The sequence below is a fragment of the Microcebus murinus genome, chromosome 19, assembly GCF_040939455.1.
Source record: "Microcebus murinus isolate Inina chromosome 19, M.murinus_Inina_mat1.0, whole genome shotgun sequence".
Lineage (NCBI taxonomy): Eukaryota > Metazoa > Chordata > Mammalia > Primates > Cheirogaleidae > Microcebus > Microcebus murinus.
The window spans coordinates 3356279-3382528 of NC_134122.1; the positions used below are offsets into that span (position 1 = coordinate 3356279).

The following is a 26250-nucleotide window of genomic DNA, read 5'->3' on the forward strand; positions in this document are numbered from 1 at the left end:
AAGGGCTGAGAATTTTGGAGGCAATGCTGCCCATACTCAGCTGAGGCACATGCACATCCTCCTCTCTCTTTCTGGGGCTCCATCTAGCGCCCTCGGGAACAGTAGGGCTCACTGGAGCTTGCATCACTGGAGTTGGCATCGGGCAGGGGGAGCCCACAGCCTGCTTCATTGCTCCAGCAGCTGAACAGCGTAGGGGAAGCTTTGCTTCTACCTGAACCCTGAGGCTTCCTGACTTCCCCAGTTTTTGACATGGGATGACTAAGGCTCACACTTCAGGTACTCTGAAAACTATTGCACAGAGACTTTTGTTGTAATAGCTGATGTCAGAGGGTTTGGTACATATGACCTAAGAGGCCCCCTGACACCACTGGGATCCCAGGTAGGAGGCTCATCTAGCATCCACGAATCACTGAGTGTTGGAGCCAGGGCAGGCTGGGGAGGTGCCCTTGGAGACAGTTTCCACCTGGGCCGCTGTCCTTTCCGAGAGCCTACATCTCCTGCCTTCCAAGTCCAACTGGCTCAGTCCAGTTCCCATACTGCTTGGAGAACTGCTGCCTCCTCTACGGAACAGCTCCCTCCTGGGACTCTGGCCAAGGCCCCTCCTGTACCTCCTTCCTCCTCCTCTGCTGTCTCTCCTGCTTGCCCTATAGCCCTGGGGTTGGTGCCTCCCAGAGACACCTGCCGTGGCCCCATTCTCTCCTCTCTGCACTTTCTGCCTAGGGCCACCTCAGGGAACCACGTTCCCTTAGCAACCCTCTCCTCCTGGGGGCTTCACCCACTCCACTCCCCTTACCGCCTGCATCCAGTTGGCTCTGGGCACGGGTCTCATCCTGTCCTTGGGCACAGGCTTCGCATTGGGGCTGTCTGGGCTCAAGGCTCCACCATGTCACTGTCTGGGCTCAAGGCTCCACCATGTCACAAGTCACTGGCTGTGACTTCTGTGCATGTTACCTAACCTACCTCTGCTTCAGTCTATTTATCTGAAACCAGGGATAAAACTGGCACCTGCACCTGATGGGAGGTGGTAATGTTCACCTAAGAAACACCCACAGGAAGCATTCGGCACAGCGAGAGCCCAAACAAGGGGGCCGGATGAGAAGTGCTCTATGACTCCAAGTCTCTCCTTTCCTCTCTACCCTGACCTTGTGTTGGACGGCCTTGGGCCCGTCCTGGCTTTTGGTAACAGTGTCCTACGTGTTGCCTGGCCTCCTGTCTTGCCCACTCTCCACCACCTTCCTCAACTCAGCCTTGAGATATTTATAAAAACAGTATGATGGAGCCACCTACTGTTCTGGACCCTTCAACAACTCCCGCTGGCCTTCGGCCTCTTCTTTGAGGTGCACAAAGAAGAGAAAGTACACAGGGGAAGTAAAATCCAGTCTGGGGTCAGGGAGAGCTTTTTGGAAGAAATGATGTTTTGGGCTGAGAGTTCAAGGACAACAAAGGTTAAGATGATACAGTGGGAGAAGGTCGTGGAGCCAGAGTTTTAGAGGTAAAAGCCTCCCTCCTGTGTTACTGGGCCCATTTCAGGGGCGAAGAAACCAGATAACAGGTAGAGAAGTCTCACTCAAGAACCCAGGATAGGTGTGGCAGGGGATCCCTTCTGGGACAGGTAGCTGGGTCTTCCAGGGTTGGGGACAGCCACAGGGGCCAAGAGATGCAGCTGCAGCAGAAAGGGTTTGGTTATTATGAGGCTGGGCTTTACGACAAAGGACACAGAAAGGCTTTTTTCTCTCTTGCAAAGATAAATTTACATACAGTTGCAATTTAGTGTTTGCAGATTATGGAAATCAGTATTAGCCTTCATTTTCCCATCACTTGCTAAATCACCCAGTGAGAATTACTAATTTCTTTAGTAACATTACAAGGAAAAAAACGTACCTCCTCTTGATAGCTAGTCCTGTAGGATCGCTCCAGCTCCTGATCCAGGAAGTTCAGGCTGAACTGATTAATGGGTGGCTTAAAAAAATAATCTTTCATCAGGCTAAAAGACACAATAAATGCAATCGATCAACATCCAAGCACAATCATTACAATTATTTTATCAGATCATGATTAACTACCAAACGCCACTCATCAGGCACATTACAACAGCTGTATCTAAGTCACTATGTAATAGACATTGTTCCGCTGCCCCTTTTAAAACATCTCTGAAAAGAGTTTCTAAACATAATTGTATTTTATGTCTCATATCTATTAAAAAATAACCATCCACAGTGACTATTAGAACCTTGCTTTTGAAAACATATTCCTAATATCCAGGATTAGAAGAAGATGAAGACAGCTTTTTTGTTCTGTGAAACAATCTTTGCTGAAGAGCCAGCAGATCCTTGTACCGAGAGCACTTGTATTGATTTGGAGGCTTCAAATGAAAACACAATTCAGAGCTGGCTGTCCTGTCATTCAGAGTACTGACAGTAATTGCCACCATAAAAAATAACAGGTTGTTATCACAAAATTGTGTTTATAGTTAGTGTAATTTTGGTGCTATTGTCACATATGCAGATTGTGCGTGAAACCTGAAAAATGATAACGCTCAATGATGTTAATAGCAGAGAAGTCAAACCTGCTTTACATGACTCTTTCATCCTTTTCTGAATTGCCAGCAAACAGTAATATCCTTTTTAAATTTTTTCTTTATTTTTTAATTTTAAAATCTTTTTTAAAAATAATTTTAATTCTGTTTACAATTATTTCATCAACTACGTCAGGTATCAAGTAATATCCTTTTTATACTGCAGAGAATTATGATAAATTTAGGGGACCATTAACATGATTTCTGTAGGTGAATTTAGCCGCAAATATAGTTACTTTCCCTCATGTAGTAACTACTAGAATTAAATCAGATAAAATATGTAAAGTGCCTAGCACGTGCCCGACACAAAGTAGGACTTACCATATGTATACTCCTTCCTTTCCGTGTAGCACAGTGGACTCTCTTTTCTGTGACAAGTGTGCAATAACTTCCTATGTTCTCAGACTCAAGAGGGAGAAAATTCTGTCTCCTGATGTTAACCCCTTCCCCTCTCTTATACTCAGGAAGTATGAACAAAGGAAGAAGCAACAAAGCAGCCTTAAGGAGGATATGCAACGGCCACATTAGCAGGCGAGTGGCAGAATCAACACTGCTATAAGCTGTGCCGCTCCTTTTAAATTAATATTGGGAGGGTTCCACTTTTAGGAATGGAAGATAGCTCCTTTTGGACTAATCCTCTCACAGATAGAAACTATAAGCTCTAGACAAAATATAAAACAACTCCTGGAAGCTACTGGAAAGTGACCAGAGCAAGTAACTCCTAGAGCAGCTATTAAAAGAAAAATAATGCAAAGTGGTATGGGTAAGAAGCCAATAAATATATTAAAATGAAATTAAAAGGCAGAGATTGTCAGAATGGATAAAAAAGTAAGGCCCTGAAAGATGTACTTCAAATATAAAGACACAGATATGTCAAAAGTAAAAAAAAAAAAAAAGAAAAGCAAACAGTGAACAAAAGAAGGATAGAGTGGCTATATTAATATCAGATAAAGCAGTCTCTAAGACAATGAGCATCACCAGGGATAAAGAGGGATACTTCAAAATGATAACAAGGATCAATTCATCAGGAATATATAACTCATAAATGTGTATGCACCTAAAAAAGAACTTCAAAATACTTGAAAGAAAAATTGTCAGGACTAAAGAGGAACATACACAATTATAGTTGGAGATTTTAATACCCTTCTTGCTCAACAATTTATAGATAAAATACAAAATAATAAACACAAAAAATTAAGTAAAGAGATAGAGAATCTGAACAATTTTACCAACCACTTGGACCTAATTGATGTTTATGGATTGCACATCCTATAAATGCAGAATATACATTCTTTTCAAGTGTATATGATATGTTCACGTGTCTGCACCTGCACTGACACGTGAGGCCACAAAACAAGTCTCAATTACTGTAAAAGGACTGAAACCACACAGATATGTTCTTGGACTATGACAACATCAAATTAGACATTAACAGCTAATATCTAAATACCATTTCTCACTACAAGGGCTCTTTGAACAAACAGCTGATTCCTCAGCTGGGATAGGGAGGAAGATATAAAATGAGCCTGGAACATATCTCACTAGAAAGAAATTACTCAAAACAAATGAAGGGGCCATGTCACAGCCTAAAGGGGGCTCCTATTGGCCAGATTTGGGATAATTAGAGCATCCAAATATAATCTGGACAGTGATGGATCATAGCCCATTAAATAAAACAGGAATACATGAGTTCAAGATGATAACAGATAGACAGACAGACAAGACAATGAATGGGAAGGAGGACTCTTCTTCACAGTGGAATGCCAGGAGTCAAATGACAAATGTGCAAGGTTGGAAAATCACCATTTGATGCATCATAGTAAAGACTGTTTCAGGCAAGGATCATCAATGAAATAATTCAGTCTGATGAGGAATGGAATATTTACAAGATCTTAAGTATCTTCCTACAGATTCCTTATTAATCATAAGCAGAAAATAATAATTCTAGATCACAGAAACTGGCAACACCTTGTCTGGTTAATCAAAATGAACATAACTAATGAGGAACAAATGAGCACCATGTACCTCTGAATATAAATAATGCCCTGAGAGGGACACAGCATCACCTTTGTAGTATCTGGCCAGAAAGGCAGAACCTGACTCTGATCATGAGGAAATACTGCATGAATGCAACTTCAGGAATATTTTATAAAAGGACTGGGCCTGTGTTCTTCACAGATGTCAACATGATGAAAGACAAAGCATGGCTGAGGAACTGTTCCAAATTTAACAAGACTACAGAGGCATGACGACTATATCATGCAAGCTGTGATCCCGGACTGAATCCTGGACTAGGGGAAAGGGCTATCAAGGATATGCTGAACCAAGTGAGAAAATCAGAATATGGAATATATATTAGATAAAAATATCACATCGGTGTTAAATTTCCTGAATTTAATAAGATGATGTTGAACAACATCCTTGTTTTTAGGAAATACGATAGGAAAAGGTAAAGAGCAGGATATGTCTAACTTACTGTCAAATGGTTCACAAAGAATAAAAAATAAATTATGAAATTTATACTAGAGGGAGAAAGAGGGGAGGAGAAAGAGAAAGAAGAGCAATAACAAAATATTAAAAGTTAGTAAATCAGCAAAGGGTATTAAGGGAATTCTAGGTATTTATGCAACTTTTCTGCAAGTTTCAAAATGAAAGTAATAAAAAAAAATGAAAGTAATATACTGACCATGGAGGACTAACACATGGGGCATAAGGCAAAGCAGCAAAAGGGGAGAGTTTTACGTGCAACCTCTGCTTTCTACAAATGACTCAAATCTTACCTGTCTTCTTTGATGACATCCACAAAATGGGCGTCGGTTTTCTCCCGGATGTTCTTGAATCTCAGTGGAAGGAGAGCCGACTGGTCCAAGCTCACCCCTGCCCACCTTCCCTTTTCCTGTAAGATCTCACACAGAGAGGTCTGACTGTTGGTGAGCTTCTCCTCTTGGGGAGGGCTCAGAAGTCCATTTTGAGTTTTAGAACTAGGTCCTCCAGAAGCCTGCCTCAAGACAAAGAGGGAGCAAACATCGAAAGTGAAGTGGCGCAGGGAACACGTGCTTATCCCCAGCCTGAGCTCTCTGCCACGCCAGGGTCCCACAACACTAGGTGCCAGACGTTGTGACCTGTCTGAGGGGCCTGCACCTGTACATCTGCTCTTAGCTGAACACTCAGCCTCTCGGCCAATCTGCTTCTCCCTGTTGCCCTATTTCCTCAAATGGCATCTCCGGGTGTTTGAGCCACCAGGAAAGTGATACCCTGGGAAGAGACAGCAAGGAGCTGGAGAGAAAGTGGAAAGTTGGAGTTCTAGGAGCTTGCTCACTACAAACTAGAGCTAGGGCTCAGGGGGCAGTGTGGAAGGTTTGGGGGCTCAGGGAAGTGTGATGATGGGTCCAGGGAAAGGAAACATAGAGGTGTCTGTGCTGTGGCTTAGGAGACACAGGTATGAACGTAGGGGCCTGTGTCGTGGGTGCTGACTGTGGCTGTGAGGGACAAGGGTTGACCTGCACGCAGTTCCTTGGCAGATGATGAGAGGAGGATGGCAGAGCCAGGGCCCCTGTGGAGTCAGCTTGCACAAGTCTCCTTTTTTTGTTTTTTTGTGTTTTTTTTTGAGATAGCTACTTGCTTTGTTGCCCAGGCATGGGTGCAGTGGCACAATCATAGCTCACTGAAACCTCAAACTCCTGGGCTCAAGTGATCTACCTCATCCTCCCACGTAGCTGGGACTGGCCAATATTTCTATTTTTTGTAGAGATGGGGTCTCACTATGTTGTTCAGGTTAGTCTCAAATTCCTGGCCTCAAGTGATCTTCCAGCCTCAGCCTCCCAAAGTGCTAGGATCACAGGTGTGAGCCACTGCACCTGGCCTGCACAAGCTTTCTTGATAGGCTCCCAGGTTTGGGCTTTATCTGCCTTCCACTCCAGTCCTGACCTTCTTCTCAAAGTCCGATTTTTCTGGTAGCCTCCTTGCTGCTTGCCCTAACTCTGACCCTCTCTTCACAGTGCATTTCTCATCTCGAAGAATCCCCTCTCCTCTTTGCACATCTATATTCTACCATATGTGGAGTCCATCTCCCAGCCCCACCTATCCTTTCCAAAACACTCTAATACACATATTTTAAAACTCTTATTGTCCACTAAAGGAGTCCCACCCAGCTCAGCACATGAGCGTGCTATTTCACATGGGCTAGTTCTGACTCTCCATCTTGTTCTTTATTGGTCTACTCAAAACCAAAGGACTAGAAGGCATGGAGCAGTGTTACCTAAGAGGAGTTATTCCCAGAACTAAGAAGTTGACAAGACAGGAATGTCACCTTAGGTGGATGCGCCAGGAGAGGAACTGACAGGAACAACAGCCATGAGCTTGTTACCTTGGTGCTGTTTTTATGCTCATCTTGACAGCCATTTTGGACGGCTCCTCCTTCTGCACCAGCTTCTGATTTGGGAGCAAATGTAATTCCACATGAAAGGCAGGTCTACGAGAAAAACACAGACCATAGAAACATACACAGAAAAGGTGACCATAATGTGTAATTCAAACAAGTCTGATGTTATTGCAATTTGCTGTCACATAGGATGGTCATGGCTTACTGAACCACTCCAGGATGAGCTAAAACCAAACTGGCAAAGTTGAAACATACCAAAACCTGTACACAAACACAGGGCAGCATTATCTACAACAGCCAATAAGTAGAAACTCAAATGTTCACTGACTCATGAATGGATCAACTGTGGCCTATCCATACAATGGAATATTATTCAGCCATAAAGAATAAAAAACTATTGACTATTCTGTCTGGTTGTTAAATAGTTCATCTGGTAATTTAACATCCTTGATCATAGAACAGTCATCCTTGGCATCTACTCTTCTGTAGTCATTTGGTCATTGGAATCTCTCTCATTAGTTTGTTTCAGGCATTTTTTTCTCTTCTTAAGTCCACCTGATGTACTTTAGGAAGAGGCCACCTGTTCCTTAGGTATGCCGCAGCACACTGGTATTCCTGGCTTTATGAGATGGTCTATGCATTTAGAGCCACGAATATGCAAAAGCAACGATCAGACCTGTTGGGCACCAGAGGGCATACTGAACACAGCTGTGGGCTCTGCACAGGTTTCCCTCCATAGCGTCAAGGCCACACAACAAATTGTGAAAGGGCTGAAGGCCAGGGAGACTGGGATGGCCTGTGGGGATGAGGCTGATCTCTGGGAGCCTGAGGCAGCAGTCTTTACATTTGGGCAACTCAATGCTACATTTACAAATATTTACAAACATTTACAAAAGGCCGCTTGGCCTGTACCCTGCTGCGAAAAGATGTTCTAATACAGAGGTGAGGTCTTGTGGAGCTGCCCATGAAAGAACCTAAGCAGCAAAGGCATAGGCTGGTGGAGCTGGAATGTTCATTGAGGGTATGGCAGGCTGCGCTTGAAGTCAGGGGTCATCTGGGTCATGTGGCCAGCTGTACAGACCCACATTTGGGACTCCTAACAGCCTGCCCAGTGCTCACTGCTCACTCTGCACTCCCACAGCAGCTCTGTGCAGGGACTCAGGATAGGGTGGCAGGAACTCCTGCTGCGGACCCCAAGCACCCTCAGGCAGGAACCTGCATCACCCCGATCCAGCAGCCCATCTTTTCACTGCACTTTGAAAATGTGGCTCTTTGTTTTTCTATTTCTTCCTCAGCTATTTTCCTTTTGGGGGAGAAATTTTCTAGATGAAAACTTTAAAACAAATGAAACAAAAAAATCTTAGAGAAATCCACGTACCCTGATGTAGATATTCTTGTATCTCAACATTCCCTCTGATCTGTAGTGAGAGGGCCCTTCTGTACTAGGAGGTCCCACCACGCATCAGTGGGTGGGTTTATTTCCCTCTCCCCAACCCCTAGCAATTTCCCTTTAACTATTTGCCAGTTTAATTTCAATCTGGATTAAAACATTTTACAAACTGGTTTTTGCCAAGCACTGATAGCTCCATGAAATATCTCCCAGCCCATTAAACATCCGTTTGCCCCCTGAACAGATGTGGTGTGGGCATCTCCTCCCCTGCTGAGAAGCCCTCGCTGGGAAAAGCATTTCCAACCTCGGAACCTGTGCACACGGAGGTGCCTTACCACCTCGGAAGGCAAGCCCAAGCAGCTGATTCGCAGGGAGCAACGCTGGCAAGCATGTTAGAGAAAAATCAATGTCGTAATGATAGCAGCTGCTATGATTTAGAAATGTCTATGTGCTAAGGACCTGCCAAGGAACAAAAGTCGGGCCCTCATCCACACAATGTTTGCAAGTCTTGTGTGTGATCTCTGTTAATCCTCCTAACAACACTGTGGGGCAGAAATGATCATTCTGCAAATGCTGACGGACTCCAGGGCTCCGGGCCCCTGACCACCATTGTTGCTTGGCTCTGGCCTCTCTTCCTGGCACAAAGAGGACCCAGGAATAATCCTGGCACTTTGGTTTCCTGTGCCTCGTTCCCCTGAAGTGACCCAAGCAGCTACAACTGTCCTCCTAGTTCTTTCGAGTGGCACCACTGGCACTCGGGCACCAAGGGAAACTTGAAGACCAGCTCCTGGGGTACCCCAGAAAGCATACTCTGCAGGTTAAGGAGTTTGCTGGCTGTTGCCTGGGTAACCTGAGATTCCTTGGAGAATACCCAAGAGCAAACTCTGCAATTTCCCAGATTATCTTTGCTCCTCCCCCCGGGTGGATTTGGGCCTTGGAGGGAAGATTATTTCTCTAACACACTTGGGCACATTTGCATTCATTTTCAACACATTTCAACACATGCACCCTACATTCTGGTCAAAATATATGGCATCAATCTATAAAATAGTTTTTCTTCAAGGTTATTTCTTATCCCAAGATAAATCATTTCTCAGCCAACAGCTGTCCCTTTTCATAACTGTCAAGGGAGAGAGCAGGAAAACCTCTTTTCTGGGAAATGAGGAGGAAACATCATCAGAAAAGTCCTGGCTTTGCCTGTTTAGTCTGCCGAAAGGGAGTATTGAGCAAGATGTCATTTTATAGAAGAAGCATCCTCTGCTCCCAAACTCAAAATCATGTTGAACATGGCAGACAGGAATAATAATGACATTGCAACAATTATAACAAATAGGCTGGGCTTGGTGGCTCACCCCTGTAATCCTAGCACTCTGGGAGGCTGAGGCAGGAGGATCGCTCAAGGTCAGGAGTTCAAGACTAGGCTGAACAAGAGTGAGACCCCGTCTCTACTAAAAATAGAAAGAAATTAGTTGGACAACTAAAAACATATAGAAAAAATTAGGTGGGCATGGTGGCACATGCCTGTAGTCCCAGCTACTCGGGAGGCTGAGGCAGTAAGATCGTTTGAGCCCAGGAGTTTTGAGGTTGCTATGAGCTAGGCTGACACCATGGCACTCTAGCCCAGGCAACAGAGTGAGACTCCGTCTCAAAATAATATTATTAATAATAACAAATACAATTTACTAAGGTGTCCTTCTATACTCTTTGGGTGTTATCAATTTATTTAGTCTTCATAAGTACCCATTCTGCAGGTACTGATTGGTCCCATTTTGCAGATGAGGAAACTGAGACAGAGAAGGGAAGGGACTTGCCCAGAGCCACACAGTTAGAATGGCAGAGGGGAAGTGAAGCAGCAGAGCCCTCAGCCCTAACCACCATGCATGCATATCTCTGGGTGAACAGGGACTGCCTGTAATGAGAGGCAGAAGTCCTGGGGCTCAGCATACATCTCTGGTGGGCCAGGATGTTGTTATTCAAGCTAATGGATTAGGTACAGGCATGAACACTTCAAAAATAGATGATTTCTGCTAACAAAATACTACAGAATAATAGAAGTAGAATATTCAAGGAAAATAGAGGCAGGAATTATCACAGAAAAAGAAAGGCATCCCAGAAGCTATAGGAGCAGATACAGACAGCCTAAGAATACTGGAGACAAAACAACAAACAAACAAAAACTTGTAAAGCTCAGACATAAGATCTCAAAGCTACATGGCATAGAGACAAAGAGCCCTGAACTTCTCATTCAATTCCTTGACCCTAAATTAAAACATATTCAACAGACTGTAAGGCAAGAAGATTGTTACTATGTTGTAGGAATAGTCCATCAGAAAGTCAGAATGAGAAAATATTTTGTATTTTGGGAAATTTCATTTATGTATAACACTTCATCACCTGATGAGGCCAGATACATAATCATGTACAAATCTTTCCATTTCCATATAATATGTAGATTTTTTTATTTTGAAATAATTTTAGACTTAACAGAGAGTGGGAAAGAGTTTGGGAAGTTGGCAAACACCCTTCACCATATATAACCACAGTACAGTAATCAAAACTAAGAAATTAACCCTGGCATAACACTATTAACTAAATACAGACTTTATTCAGACGTCCTCAGTTTCCCCCAAAGCCTCTGTTGTGTTCCGGGTACACTGCATCTGGTTCTCTTGTACCCTTACTTCCCTCTAGTCTGTGGCAGTTCCTTAGTCTCTCCTTGTCTTTCGTGACCTTGGCACTTTTGATGTGTCCCAGTCAGGTATTCAGTAGAACGTCCTTGGATGTGGACCACATATAATTCACCCATTTAAGTTGTGTAATTCAATGGTTTTCAGTATATTCATAGGGTTGAGCAACCATAGCACTGTCAATTGAGATTAGCACTTATAATACTTAATTTCTAAACTTAATATGTATGAGTGTATATATGTAAAATATAAACCTATTATTTTTTTCAATTTCTTTCTTTTTTTCTTTTTCTTTTTTCTTTTTTTTTTTTGAGACAGAGTCTCACTTTGTTGCCTGGGCTAGAGTGAGTGCCATGGTGTCAGCCTAGCTCACAGCAACCTCAAACTCCTGGACTCAAGCAATCCTCCTGCCTCAGCCTCCCAAGTGGCTAGGACTACAGGTGTGAGCCATCAGGCCTGGCTTATTTTTTGTTTCATTTCTAGTTGACTGGATAACTTTTTCTATTTTTAGTAGAGACAGGGTCTTGCTCTTGCTCAGGCTAGTCTTGAACTCCTGAGCTCAAGCAATCCTCCCACCTCAGCCTACCAGAGTGCTAGGATTACAGGCGGGAGCCACCACTCCCAGACTATTTTTTCAATTTTTATAATGAACTAGAAGGCTCCCTACTTCCTCAAACTGGGTTGACTGAGCCTATTCATAATGCTTTTACATACAGAAAACAAGTAGATAAAAGAAGTGATCATTTATTTAGGGTCATTTAAAAAAGTCACAGCAATTGTCACAAACGGATGGTTCCTGGGGATAGTGACCTCAATGGGAAGGATAAATCTTTGAAAACAGGTCCTCTCTGAATTGTCCTTACGTGGGCAAATCCACATCATTAACTTCATTATTGACCCATAAACGCATGGAAACACCCCGTGGCTGTGTAGCCCGAGGTTCTGAATAATGGATGGAGGTAAACTCATGAAGACAGGCCAAGCAGGCACGTTCCCATGGAGGTCTTGCAGAGAAGAAAGGAGATGCTTTCCAGCTCAAGTGGTTCATTGGTCAGAACCAATGTGGTGAAATCATTCCATTTTTGGTTTTCATTTCCTTTCTCTTCATGAAGATACTGGGAAAGCAGTTTTTTTTTTGTCAGTTATATTTTTTTTTTAATTTTTTTTATTTTGGCATATTATGGGGGTACAGATTTTAAGGTTTCAATAAATGCCCATTTCCCCCTCTCCCCCCAAAAGTCTGAGTCTCCATCATGACCATCCCCCAGATGGTGCACATCTCACTCATTATGTATGTATATACCCGCCCCCCCCCACCTGCCCAATACCCTATTACTGTAGTACCTATGTGTCCACTTAGGTGCTACGGGAAAGCAGTTTTTATTGACATGTGGAGTTGTGATACCTCCGCTGCCCATGGCATTACAAGAAAAGGGTAGCAAATGCCTGCTGCAGCGCTGAGGCCACATTAAGCAGCCACGGTGCTGTGCTCCTGTGTTGTGTTCATGATGTGGTCACATCAGAGAGCATCCATCTCCACAGCAGCGACCAAGTGCAAAAACTGTAAGAATGTCCCTCAAATCAGAACAAGGGGAATTTGGACTTTCCCCAGAGGGTCAGTGACTTCTTGTGGGCAATTCAGAATTGTCCCTTGGCCTCTTCCCATCCTCTGCTCCCACTGTGGCCACATCCCTTGCTCTACATGGGTTAAAGGGATGCACATCGCAGTGTTAACTGAGCTTCCACTCCAAATCCAGCATTTACAGGCATTACTCCAGCTAATCTTCAAACAATCCTGGGAGGTTTCCTCCTCATCACTATCTCACCGATGAGAAAAACTATGGCTTAGAGCAGCAGGACCCAACCTTCTTGGCATCAGGGACTGGTTTCACGGAAGACAATTTTTCCACGGACTGGGGGCATAGGGCATGGTTGTGGGATGATTAAAGTGCACTGCATTTATTGTGCAGTCAAACCTCTCTACTAATGATAATCTGTATTCACAGCACTAGCATCACTGTTTCAGCTCCACCTCAGATCAACAGGCATTAGATTCTCATGAGGAGTGTGCAACCTAGATCCCTTGCATGCGCAATTTACAGTAGGATTTGCGCTCCTATGAGAATCTAATGTCACTGCTGATCTGGCAGGATGCACAGCTTATGTGGTAATGCAAGTGATGGGGAGCAGCTGTGAATACAGATGAAGCTTCGCTCACATGCCTCCTGTTGTGTGGCCCACTTCCAAACGGGCCACAGACCGGTAGTGGTCCACAGCTCGGGGGTTGGGGACCACAGGCTTAGAGAAATTAAGCGATTTCACCGTCCCAAAGCCAAGGCTCTGAGGAGGACCTTCTGTTCTAAGTCTCACTCAAGCTGCCTTCCCTGCCGCCAACACACAGAGCCTTCATCTGCAGTGCTTGCTCCTAGGCCCCCTTCTGACTCCTCCTTCCTCTGCCCCAAGCCCAAGGGGTATCTCTGCACACTCAGGCTCAGAGGGTAAGTGCCAGGGCTCAGGCAGTCTCTGTACCCCATTATGCATGTCAAGGCCTTCCTGCTGAGAATCTCTCACTGCAGCTCACTTCAAGATACTAAGATGTGGGTGTGGAAAGGGTTCCCTTTGACCTATGGCTTCAGGGCCAAAGCCTTTGACATCACTATCATCTCCTGGTAGGTTGTTGCAGTACTCAGTCTGTTTTACACTACATAAGAATTTTCCAGCTATGAACTGGTAGATAATGTAAAGACATGCAAGACACAGGCTGGGCAAAGTGGCACACATCTGTAATCCCAACACTTTGGGAGGCTGAGGCAGGATTGCTGTCGTCAGTAGTTTGAGACCAGCCTAAGCAAGTGCAAGACCCTGTCTCTACTATAAATAGAAACATTAGCCAGGTGTGGTAAGGCACTCCTGTAGTCCCAGCTACTCCAGAGGCTAAGGCAAGGGGATCCCTTGAGCCCAGGAGTTTGAGGTTGCAGTGAGCTATGATGATGCCACGACACTCCAGCCCAGGCGACAGAGTGAGACCCTATCTCAAAAAAAAAAAAAAAAAAAAAAAAGACATACAGGACACATATGCTTCACAGACATTACACTGGTTCTAAATAGGTCTAGCTCCACAGATCTTATATCTCTGTGTGTGTCACTGAGGAATTAAAAAGCCAAAAAAGAAATTATAATTATCTATTACATGTCAGGCACCAAGCTGGACACTTGGGAAATACCTAAGTTATTTAATGCATGGTCCCTACATTCAAAGAGCTCACAGAAAGGTGCAGAGGAAACAAAGACTTAAGATAGTGCACGTTCCAGCCAAATGCCGCAGACTAGAGGAACCAGGAACTGGAGCAGAGGAGACAGCGATCAGCAGCGGGAGGCAGAGCAAACTGGAGCAGAGGAGACAGTGATCAGAGCGGGAGGGGAGCTGGACGCTGAGACGCAGAGAGGAGTTTAGAGGAAAGGGGAGGCCATGGGCAGCACAAGCAAGAGGAACAGCAGGAATAGGACATGCACGTACTCATTCAGTGTTTACTCAACACCTTTTCTCTAGTTTCTTGGTCCTTGCCATGAAACTCTTTCATGAGAATTCCCTCCAAAAGGTCTCACTCACAACACTGGCCCTGCAAGGTGCAGCTTGAAAAAAAAAAATCTGTGCCCAATAGGCCTGAGAATGCCATACAGCACACCCGTCTCCGGAGACCAAGCTATGTCTATTGGCAGACTAAAGGCTCTGAGAACTCCTGAAGTAAAGAAACCTTTTCGATGTTGTTTAACCCAGAATTTCTCAAATTTACTTGACCACCAGAGCCCTTTTTTACACTTGACACCTATTTCCATCCTGAGAAACTACTGTGCAAAGGCACATACCTTGGGAGACACTGCCTTGTACTGGGGCCCTGTAGCTAGGCAGGAAAGGATGGGAATGTTGGGTGTTTACTCCCAGAAATGCCCATGGGAGTAAACTCTTGCTGGACGAGGTGGTGGCAGTGACAATGGAAAAGCAGCCTGCTGTCACAAGAGTCAACAGAGGCTGGCACAAGATCATGAGGAACCAGTCAGTGAAGCCACTCACTGGTCAGCTAACCTCAAGGCAGACAGTATTACTACAGCAACAAACCAATGACACATGAGGCACTGACAAGTCTGTAGGATGAACCTACCCAAAGAATATATCAGCATGCTCCTGGCATTTCACATTTCTATTGTTCAAAAACTCTTACTTGAGGGGAAGTCTCATATGCCAGATTATAATCTATATTGTCTGTAAAGCAGACCTCAGCCTTCTCTTTTCTTTTCAAATTTAGGATTATGGTTCATGAAGACACGCTCCCAGTCACCCAGCGCTTACAATTCACAGGACATGTAGACACCTGCCCTCCCCAGTTCCAGGGAAGGCAAGATTTCAAGAGGCTCCCCGGGGCGGCAGAGTCTGAGGGGAAACCCAGGCTTCCATCTTTCCATATTCCTTCCTCTCCACTTGTGGAATCCAAATAATTCTAGCTTTCTGGGACAGCCCTCATCTCAGATATCCTATTATCTTTCCCAAACCATCAAAACATCCCAGAAATCATGATTTGTGATCCAACTCATCTTTCCATCCTGGACGAGGGCACAAAGATCTTTTTGTTTTGTTTGGCTCAAATTCCTTTGGGTAAACAGACAATAGATCACGAGATTTTCAGAAAACTTTCAACGATTATTTGGAAAATCTATATATGGCAATAGAATATGCTAAATAGTTCTTGTCCATCCATATCAAAACAAATATACATGACTAGAACAGGAAATGTTCTTTCAGGGTGAAAGAAAACCTTCTTAAGGCAATTTAGCATAGAATCGCTGTCACTAAAATTACAAGTATGTAATATGGTGAACTTAGCAACGGCATCCTCCAATGGACAGAAATACACACATCCTCTAAAATGGCAAACAAACACAACAAATCATTTATTTTTGGCTTTGAGCTCTATTTCTCTACTTACAATACAGCTCAGTTTGCAGCCTAGGAGAAACAATTTCTCCCCGATAATAAAACCATATTTGGACAGCCATGCTATTGCGTTCCTCCCACACCACCTCCTTCCTGCCTGTGCCGGGAATAGCCTCCAAGTGAGGACTCCTCTTTCTGATCCCTCCAAACTATCAGCCCAAGCAAGGAGGCTGTCTCTGAAATTTGTAGGCATTCAAGAAGCTTTAGCTATATTATTACATTCAGTTATTCAGCTATAACTGTTATGCATGTGCCAGAAAGAGCATGGGAAAGAGAGGGTCTAATACCGCTCTCACCCAGGGGTGGTTCTGCCTTCCCCAGGGAACACTGGGCAATGTCTGGAGATGTTTCTGGGTGGCACAGCTTGAGGAATGGGTGCTACTGGCATCTTGTCGTACAGGCCAAAGATGCTGCTGACAGTCTGAGAGTGCACAGGACAGCCCCCCCACAGCACAGGATTACCTGCTCCAAAATGTCAATAGAGCCAAGGCAAGTAACCCTGCATTACATTAACAAGGCACACAAGGAAAATGATATATGAGTGCTGTCAATAGACCTGAATGATAATTGCAAAAAGTAACTGTGTGATAGGCACTATGGATGCCCATACAGTAAGATAATCAGGACACCCAGCTGATTGCCTACTCTGAAGACTGTTGAGCGCAAGCAGCATCAGCTAGCATTCAAATCTGTTAATCAATGTGGGTAAGTAGGAATGTACTGGATTAAAGCCATAACAATAGGCCATCATTCAAATATATTGTTTTGTTATCTGAGAGCACAAAATAGTGAAGTAGAACTGTTACTGTCTCTCTCTTTTTAAAAATGGAAACAGCAAATACTTAAACTATAAAAATACACAGAAGGTACTAGTGGGGGAACTAAATCAAATGTGAACACTGAGGAACAGCTCAGAAACTGGAATGATTTCACACGCCCAAGTCCGGCCATGTTAATTCCTTGGGAGTTTATTATGACATAAAGTCAGTATAGAAATGGACACTGCTAGACAGCCGCCAAGAGGTTGTACTTCCAATAATGGAATACCACAAGGTTCTCGGGAACCTGTATTCATTCTTTCAGTGAGCTACATCACAAGATTTATCTACACCAACAAAATTTAAAGTAATCATAAAATAGTGGATTTCAAGTGATATAGCAGTATTTGAGCAAGTGGTTTCTGAAATCAGATATAAACTAGCTTTTGGCACCAGAAGCAAAGAGAGCCAACTTTACTGTCATTTAATTGTTAGCTTGCAGAGATCCCAAAAGGTGTTGCAGGTCACAGAAAGAGAAAATAACTATTAACTCAAGTGGGAAGCATCTTTATGCAATGCAACAAGGAAACGGAGGTGCGCAAATGTCAAAAAGCAAGGATGTTAAAAATGTAAAATGCTTCTAACTTTATAGTAAATTTAAAAATTATGAAAACCAAATCAAAGGCCATTCCAAGTCATTCACCTCAGACCTGGAGGCTGGTTATTATTTCACATGTTCTACTGCAGAATTAATAAAGTTTAATAAGTAGGAAAAAAAAAAACTAACCTTAAGGTTATCAAAGGTTCTGACAGTCTGCGCCAGGTCACTGGCACTCCCTGACGATGCTGTCCCCTGTCCCCTAGGGCCTGAGGTCACCTGTGAGCCGTCAATGACCTCAAAGCCAGAAAGCAAGGCCTCTGCACAGCTGCAGCGAGACTCCTTGGCTCTCTGACCCGATATCAGGTATGTCTTCAAACCTACGATGGATAAAAATTACAATCAGCACAGAGTGAAACCACCGTTTGTTGACACACAGCTCGATCTTGCCCTCTAAGAAGAACACACTCTGGAAAGTTGAGAGTAGAGTGACAATGTGAGTATCTCATATTTTACAACTGACTTCCATGACAGTTGTAGCCTCAGGGAGACCGTTTGTCTCCAAGACACACCGTTTACTCACATTATGTTTTCTTTGAATAATGGCTGCACGTTTTACCTTCAGGGCTAGAATAAGCATTAAAAACTTCATCTGTGGAAAAGCCACGGGACCTCTCGGTAAAGGCAGCAGAGCAGACTGATGGTGAGCTCTACATACTGCTTGGGTTTATTCTGACTGTAAACGCCAGTCCCTGACATTTATAACGGTCAGTCTAGATGTAAGGGTGACCTCATCTTACTTGTGTCAGAGACTGCAAAACTACCATGAAAAGTAAGACCACATCATAGATCAACAGAGGTAATTAAAACCTCTGTTGATGCAGATTTGTGGAGTGTCCATTTTCTATTGGATCCGGACATTCATCCCAGGAACACTCAGCTTCTGTTAAGCTGAGGTCCACGTGCATCTTATTCTCTCACAAAATCTCCATTTAGAAAAAAAGTTGGTCAAATGGACAATTAACCTGTATCTTTATGATTCTCACTAAAGGTTGAAATGACATACTGATACACGCTACACCATTTAGCAGCTGTACCAGGCAGGTGGGTCCCTGCTCTGGGTATTCAGAACTATCTACTGGGTATTCAGAACTAACTACTAAGGAGCAGTTTTTCCAGGAAGAACTCAAGGAATTCTTGAAAAAGAAGCAAACTTCATTTAAAGAAAGCCATCGTTAGTCTTCATTGGAATTTAACCAGATAGCAAACATATCAAGGGAATGATACTGTAATTTATTCAACGAACATTTATTTCAGGCCTGATATATGCTATACACCGAGAATAAATCATGAACAAAACAGGGTCCCTATCTTTCAGTCTATTCTCCAGCAGAAGGTCATCATGAAAGGTGGGAAGGTGTAGCATGGAAAGATCCAATCAAGAGGTGGTGTTAGGTTTATACCAGATTCCAGTGCAGTTTCTTACACTGGGTACACATTTAGTAAGTGCTTTAATATTAGTCAAATGACCTTAATCTTTCATTTCCCTCTCTCCTCATAAAAATACTATGTGGCATATCTTTTTAAATCAACTGTTGTGAGAATTTGGCAAGAGTCCTGGAGACACCTAAGGACATCCCAGAGTATAGCCAAGTCACAGTTGCAAATCAAAAGACTTAGATATTTTTAGATGTCAACTGACCCCAAAGGATATCTTTAAACGCTCACTGTGACTTAGGTCCTGAATTTCTCTGCATTTCTTTTTCCTCCAACAAAAACTCACATCCCAATTTAGGTATAGGATCAATCTGAGTTTTAACTAATTATATGTACAAACTTGAAATGGAAATGTGAACTGGAATATGATGTAAGAGCAAAAGTACCTTTATATTAATTTCTTAGATCGTGGTGACGCTAGACTAATTCTGTCATTTCACTTTGGGGGAGTCAAAAAAAGGCAATCTATGTGGAATGAACACAGAACAGTGCTGCTTCTGGCCCATCTGGGGTCTCTGATCTGGCAGGGCTTATTCCCAGCCTCATCAAAGTACACAAGAAGGCCTATCCCAGGGGCTGCTCTAAGGGTCTCCTCCCCATGACTACTAACTGTGGTGTGTGAGTTCCAGGCAGCAAGGTAGTGACAGGGGCCTGAGAATGCCTTTGCAGCTGCAGAGGGCCATTCTAGGGACCAGAGGCAAGAGAAAGGACATTTTCTTACCTGGAAGGTGAAGAGCTACTGAAGGGAAGGGTTCTCTACCAGGTCTGTGGCTGGCCGTGACCACAAAGTAATGATTCCTGTGAGCTCCTGGCAGCCCAGGTGCCCCTGCCAGAGGCTGCTGCCCCCCGTAAATAAGGGCTTCCCTGAGAGCACGAGCCAGACTGCCTCTCAAACCAAGGAATTGTCCTTTATTGGGGTAACTGTTTATCTGCTCCCCTTGTGGCTGCAGTACTGCAAGAGAAGTAAAGCTGGCCTTTCCCAGAGGCATGTGACAACTGAAGCAGAGAGAAGGCTGAGCACAGAGAACTGAAGAGCCATGAGCCTCAGACGTTGACCACCACAGCCCTTAGTAGCAAGTGCAGAGTAGCAGCTACAGCCTCTGCAGTCATGAGCCCAAGGAGGTGGAGTGAACGTGCCAGCCATAATCAATCAAGCCTAGTGTGAAGCCTGTCACCTGTCTAGACAACACACAGGTGTGACTATGTCAGGCATGCCAAGTCAAAGGATGGGCTACTCCAGGATGCACAGAACAGAGGTACCTCCTAAAGATGCAGGAAAGAAGGTGCTATGTGTGACAGCGTCCCCTCCACAATTCAGGTACTGCCGATGTAAAGTGGTGGGGCCTTTAAGAGGTAACAAGGCCGGGAGGGAGCCTTCCTTGTGAGTGGGATCAGGTGCCTGCACAAAGGTCTCTGGCTCGCTCTCCTGTTCTTCTGCCATGTGAGAACACTGCCTTCTTCCTTCTGCAACCCTCACCAGACAACAGAACCTGCCAGTGCCTTGATCTTGGACTTCCCAGCCTTCAGAACTATGAGAAGATAAATCTCTTTTTTAGAAACTACCCAGTCTGTGTGAGTCTGTTACAGTAGCACAAATGGACCAAGACAGAAAGCCACCTGGATAAAGTGTCCTCCAAGCTGAGGAGATGAAGTGAGGTCAGCCCAGTGACAGCACACAGGGCCAAGGGCGGGTGGCCAGCACTGGGCAGTGGGCATCACAGGAACAGTCAGAGAAAGACCCTCCTAAAAAGAGCCTTTGGCAGACATGGCTGAGGGACTGCGCTGAGCTCAGTGAAGCTGAAACAAAGAATGCGCAGCAGAATAGCCAGAGGTGAGCAGTAGCCCACCTGTGCAGGTGGCCCTCCCCCAGGAACCTTCGTCCTGGCAAACTGGGGGAGAAAGAGCAAATGCCAGCCACAGCAGGTTGAGGGACAGTAAGTCAGGAAATAATGGTGGAAATCTGGAGCCTATATTCCCGAAATTTGGTGGCAATGGCAATGGCAATGCTTCTGTCACAGGCAGTCGAGTGTGATGGGCGAGGGCCTGGCTTCCGAGCGCAACCCTCGGAGTCAGATCTGGGCTCCACCATCTCCGACATGTGACCTAAGTAAGCCGCCTCATCTCTCTGCATCTCAGTTTCCTCATCCCAGAGGGCTGGCATGAGCCTGTACAACAGTGCCCGGCACACAGAAAACACACAGTAATATTAGCTATTATTATCACCGGAAATCTTTTTCATGCTCCTTCCATGTGCAAAAGCATTTGCAGAACTGTTAAATCAACAATTGTTCCCAATTTTTGTTTTTAACTTGAATTTTTCTTCGGAAGCTCTGAGTGACCAACTTGTATTGGGAACACAATACCACTGGTGCTACAAAGGTCAAACATACCTGTGTCCACAGCAAGCACAATCAGCTAATAAACGAAGTATCTTTTTATTTATGCTCTAATATGGAAAGCTAACTTTAAAGTGAAACCTTCTGCCCAAACTGGAGGGACATGAGCATGAGAAAGTGCAGCAAAGCCCACTGCCCGACAGGAAATCCCCTGAGAGACTTAGCAGGTCAGGCTTCTAAGCTCAAGGCCTGTCAAAGTCTGAAGTCAAGAGAGTTTGTAAGAGGAAGGATTTAATAAATAACCACACATGGACCCCAGGGTCCAAGTTCATTAGAATGGCTCTTTTGGAGCAGAAGGTCAAAATAAGGCAGCTCAATGATTTAAGTACAGTATAAATAGGAGAATAGTTAAGATTTCTTATTTTCTTTCCTGGTAATTGATTTTAAACCTCACTGACACTGATGCCTTTTCTCATCTTCATTTTATAAAGGCTACAGAGAGGGGGAGGCATTTCCTAATGTGCTCTTGTCTGATGGAAGAATTTGTCTACGGCTGCCTATGTCGAGGTTACCATGGTGAAGGTTCTTAAGTATTCTTAAGTATAATATATCACCAATTCTTTGAGAACAAAAACTGTGCCTTATACACAGTGGTGATCAGTGCTGGTGAACTGAGCATAATATGAGTGAGTGACAAGGTTCATTTTGGAAAAGAAAGATGATTCTGGCCTCATTTGTCTTCTTGGTCTTTTTCTTTGGGACTCTTGCTCTGGACAGAGATATCTTCTATCAACAGAATCAAGGACCTTACTGTGAACCCAACAGAAAGAGAAGAATAAAATAAAATAAATAAATAAATAATTTTTTCCCCAGAGAGACTTGAAAAAAAAAAGCGAAGAATAACCAGAAGGGAAAGAGTGTTTTCAGACTTGACTCTCGAGGTAACAGCATGACATAACAAACCCCCAGAAGCTTATTATCTCTTCTTCAAACAATAAACACAAGAGGTGACGGGCTTGAGCTGCACTTTGTAAACATTCTAAAAATGTCTTTTCACTTGGCGTTGTATTTTTACTCATAGCTATGTCTAAAATGGCCAACAATGGCATGAGAATTAAACTAAAATGTAATCAGACAATAAAGATTAAAGCACTTAACCAGAGCCTACAAAGTTATAGGTATGATATTAATATTTTATAATTATCTATTACTTTTGCTTAAGATGAATAAAAGTTTTGGTTAAAAATTTTTTTTCACTTGTTAACATTTAAACACTCTGGATGGCTCTGAGTCCTTCTCACTTTTGTGTAAAACAATCACGAGGACTGACTTGTTCTGGTTGTCCCAATATCTGATGATAAATCATAAATTCCTATCACAAATGGCTGCTGGTGAAACTTAACCTCTTCTTAAAAAATGAAGTCCCAAACAACAAAATGTAAGACAGATTTCTGCAACAAGGTGAAAGAAAGAAAAGGTGGGCACCATGCCTGTTTCTGTTTAAATTGGTTTTATTTTTTAGAGACAGAGTATCACTCTGTCACCTAGGCTAGAGTGCAGTAGTGTCATTGTAGTTCACCGCAACCTCAAAGTCCTGGGCTCAAGTGATCCTCCTGCCTCAGTCTCCCAAGTAGCTGGGACTATAGGGTGTATACCACCACACCTGGCTAATTTTTTCTATTTTTTGGTAGAGACAGGGTCTCGCTCTTGCTCAGGCTAGTCTTGGACTCCTGACCTCAAGCACTCCTTCTACCTCAGCTTCCCAAAGTGCTAGGATAGGTGTGAGCCACCACACCTGGCCTAACTCGATCTTGATTAAAACTTCAGTCTAGGCCGGGCGCGGTGGCTCACGCCTGTAATCCTAGCTCTCTGGGAGGCCGAGGCGGGCGGATTGCTCGAGGTCAGGAGTTCGAAACCAGGCTGAGCAAGAGCGAGACCCCGTCTCTACTATAAATAGAAAGAAATTAATTGGCCAACTAATGTATACAAAAAATTAGCCGGGCATGGTGGCGAATGCCTGTAGTCCCAGCTACTTGGGAGGCTGAGGCAGGAGGATTGCTTGAGCCAGGAGTTTGAGGTTGCTGTGAGCTAGGCTGACGCCACGGCACTCACTCTAGCCTGGGCAACAAAGCGGGACTCTGTCTCAAAAAAAAAAAAAAAAACTTCAGTCTAACAGAACAAAATTTTAGACACACACACACTCTCTCTCCCCTAATCCTAAACAGGCACTCTTCTACATTCAGCTCCTCTCTCTGACAGTAATAGGTAAGCAGCTGCCAGTACAGCCAAATGGGAATGACTTGACACCCACGTAGCGACCACGTTCCCAGTATTGTCTTCTTAACTTCTATATTTGGTGTCAATAATGCTCCACTCTAAATGCTGTGTTGCTGAATGCTAACAGTGGTAACAAACTTCAGAGACCCACCTTTCCCACCTCTAAAATCTCTTGAATGGCTGGACGAGGTTGCTCCCGCCAGTAATCCTAGCACTCTGGGAGGCTGAGGCGGGCGGATTGCTCGAGGTCAGGAGTTCAGAACCAACTTGAGCAAGAGCAAGACCCCGTCTCTACTATAAATAGAAAGAAATTAATTGGCAAACTAATATATATAGAAAAAATTAGCCAGGCATGGTGGCACGTGCCTATAGTCCCAGCTACTCAGGAGGCTGAGGCAGTAGGATTGCTTGAGTCCAGGAGTTTGAGGTTGCTGTGAGCCAGGCTGACGCCATGGCACTCACTCTATCACTTTAGCCTGGGCAACAAAGCAAGACTGTCTCAAAAAAAAAAAAAAAAAAAATCAAAATTCTCAAAAAGAAAATCTCAGATTGATGCTATTTAATAAGAAGGCTGTCTTCCATTATTATAACTGTCAAGTATCCCTTTTGAATAAATAGAACAAGTCCCAGTCCTTGTGCCTTCTCCAGCCAAATAGGTTTCAGGCTGGAATTTGATGTCTTTAAATTGTTTTGCTTTCATTGTATTTACTTATATGGATACTTTCTAATTATGGCAAGTGATGTGGCACTCACTCTAGCCTGAGCAACAAAGTGAAACTCTGTCTCAAAAGAAAAAAAAAAGGCCGGGCGCGGTGGCTCACGCCTGTAATCCTAGCACTCTGGGAGGCCGAGGCGGGCGGATTGCTCAAGGTCAGGAGTTCAAAACCAGCCTGAGCGAGACCCCGTCTCTACCATAAAAATAGAAAGAAATTAATTGGCCAACTAATATATATATATATAAAAATCAGCCGGGCATGGTGGCGAATGCCTGTAGTCCCAGCTACTCGGGAGGCTGAGGCAGGAGGATCGCTTGAGCCCAGGAGTTTGAGGTTGCTGTGAGCTAGGCTGATGCCACGGCACTCACTCTAGCCTAGGCAAGAAAGCGAGACTCTGTCTCAAAAAAAAAAAAAAAAAAAAAAAAAAAAAAAAAAAACTCTTGAATGATAGTTTAATATCATGAGCCTTCCCAAAGGCTACAGAAATGAGTTCTCTGAAAGATCACATTTGGTATACGCATATACAGCCTACCAGATACTATCTCATTCATTCATTTGCTCATTCATTCATTCACTTACCCAACAAAGTAAATGCTTATTGAGTACTTACTGAGGGTTAGAAGTTGGGCTAAGGGTTGAAAGAAATGAATAGGTAGAAAAAGTTCTCTAGGTGACTTTTACCTGAAGGCTTGTCCTAAGTTGCCTTATCTATAAAATGGAAATACTATAACCTAATGATAACACCACTTCATAGGATTGTTGTGAGGATTAAATGAGTTAATACATGTAAAAAGGGAAATGAAAAAGGGAAAGACAATGCTTTTCCTGAGACAGTCCTGAGAGCACCAGTGACCATGAGGACAATATGTAAGCAATGACAAGATCTGCGAGAAGAGAGAATTACACGAGTTCAAGTCTACGTGCTGATAGGATGTTCAGAAGTGACAAAAGGCATTTTCACTATGAGTTGTAGACAACAAAAGGGAAGTGAAAGTATTCAATAACTATTTTGGAATACTGTAATATAATAGAGTTTAAATAATCAGAAGAGGCTATGAAACAAGAGAGCTGGGGAAAGACCCAGGAACTGAAACAGACTAGCAACTGACTGGTTGGTATTCACCAAGTAAAGGTACCAAATGCCTAGGATAGGAGCTAGAGAGCAGGATGGGATACATCTGCAGCAGCCACAAGAGAGATCACAGACCTGCTCCCTTTCCCTAGAGAACTAAGAAGTAACCCTTAATTTGGAGGTTTTTAAGAGGTGCAGATTTAAGTATAGAATGCAGTGAAAAATAGATTTCAAAATAGATTTTCATTTCTATGAAAAACCAAATTTAAAGTCTGAGACTAGGTGGCAGTTAAATAATTGGAAAAGCCAAAAATGGAAATATACCGAAAATAGAAATAAAGCTGTATGATGCTCAATGAAAAAAGCCAGTCACAAAAGACCACATCCTGCATCTTTCCATTTATATGAAATGTCCAGAATAGGGAAATTTGGAGAGACAGAAAGCAGATAAATGGTGGCCAAGGGTCTAGAGGGCATAGGGTATAACTGTTGATAGGTACAAGGTTATTTTGTGGGGTGATGAAAATGTCATAAAGTTAGACTGTGGTGATGATTGCACAACTCTGTGAATACATTAAAAACCACTGAATTATACACGTTAGAGAGGTGCATTGCATAGTATGTGAAATACACTTCAATAAAGCTGTTTTTTTTTAAAAAAGAAAAGAAATAAAACAATGTGAACTACAATAAGATGTAACAGTTCTGAGATTTAAGGAAGAAATAAAACAAAGCTGGGAAGAAATACACTTTCCCTGAAGATTCAAGGCAAAAAAGACGTGGGTGGCAGCTGGTAGAAGAAAAATATTAACCCTTTGCACTCGCTTTTTTCTCATCATCCACTCGACATTATCCACACTCAACATCCGAGTGCAAAAGGTTAAAAATAAAGGCTCAGAAATAGATAATGTGGTAGATCCAGGATGAGAAATAGATAAATAAGAACTAAAGCTGAATAACCTTGAAGAACTAA

The 26250-nt window shown here is 43.5% G+C and overlaps 1 protein-coding gene across 2 annotated transcripts in view; it reads right to left on the bottom strand.

Annotated features, from left to right (window-relative positions):
- Positions 1-26250, bottom strand: part of ADCY9 (adenylate cyclase 9) — a 112192-nt gene that overhangs the window by 18342 nt on the left and 67600 nt on the right. The window contains exons 3-6 of one of the 2 annotated variants that reach the window (XM_012743628.2): positions 17569-17759; positions 6942-7046; positions 5356-5573; positions 1882-1984 (exon numbers count right to left, since the gene is read on the bottom strand). In XM_012743628.2, the coding sequence (XP_012599082.2) occupies positions 1882-1984; positions 5356-5573; positions 6942-7046; positions 17569-17759 (617 nt within the window). Of the gene's footprint in view, positions 1-1881; positions 1985-5355; positions 5574-6884; positions 7047-17568; positions 17760-26250 lie in introns of both variants that reach the window. The other variant, XM_012743627.3, reaches the window with a different exon arrangement.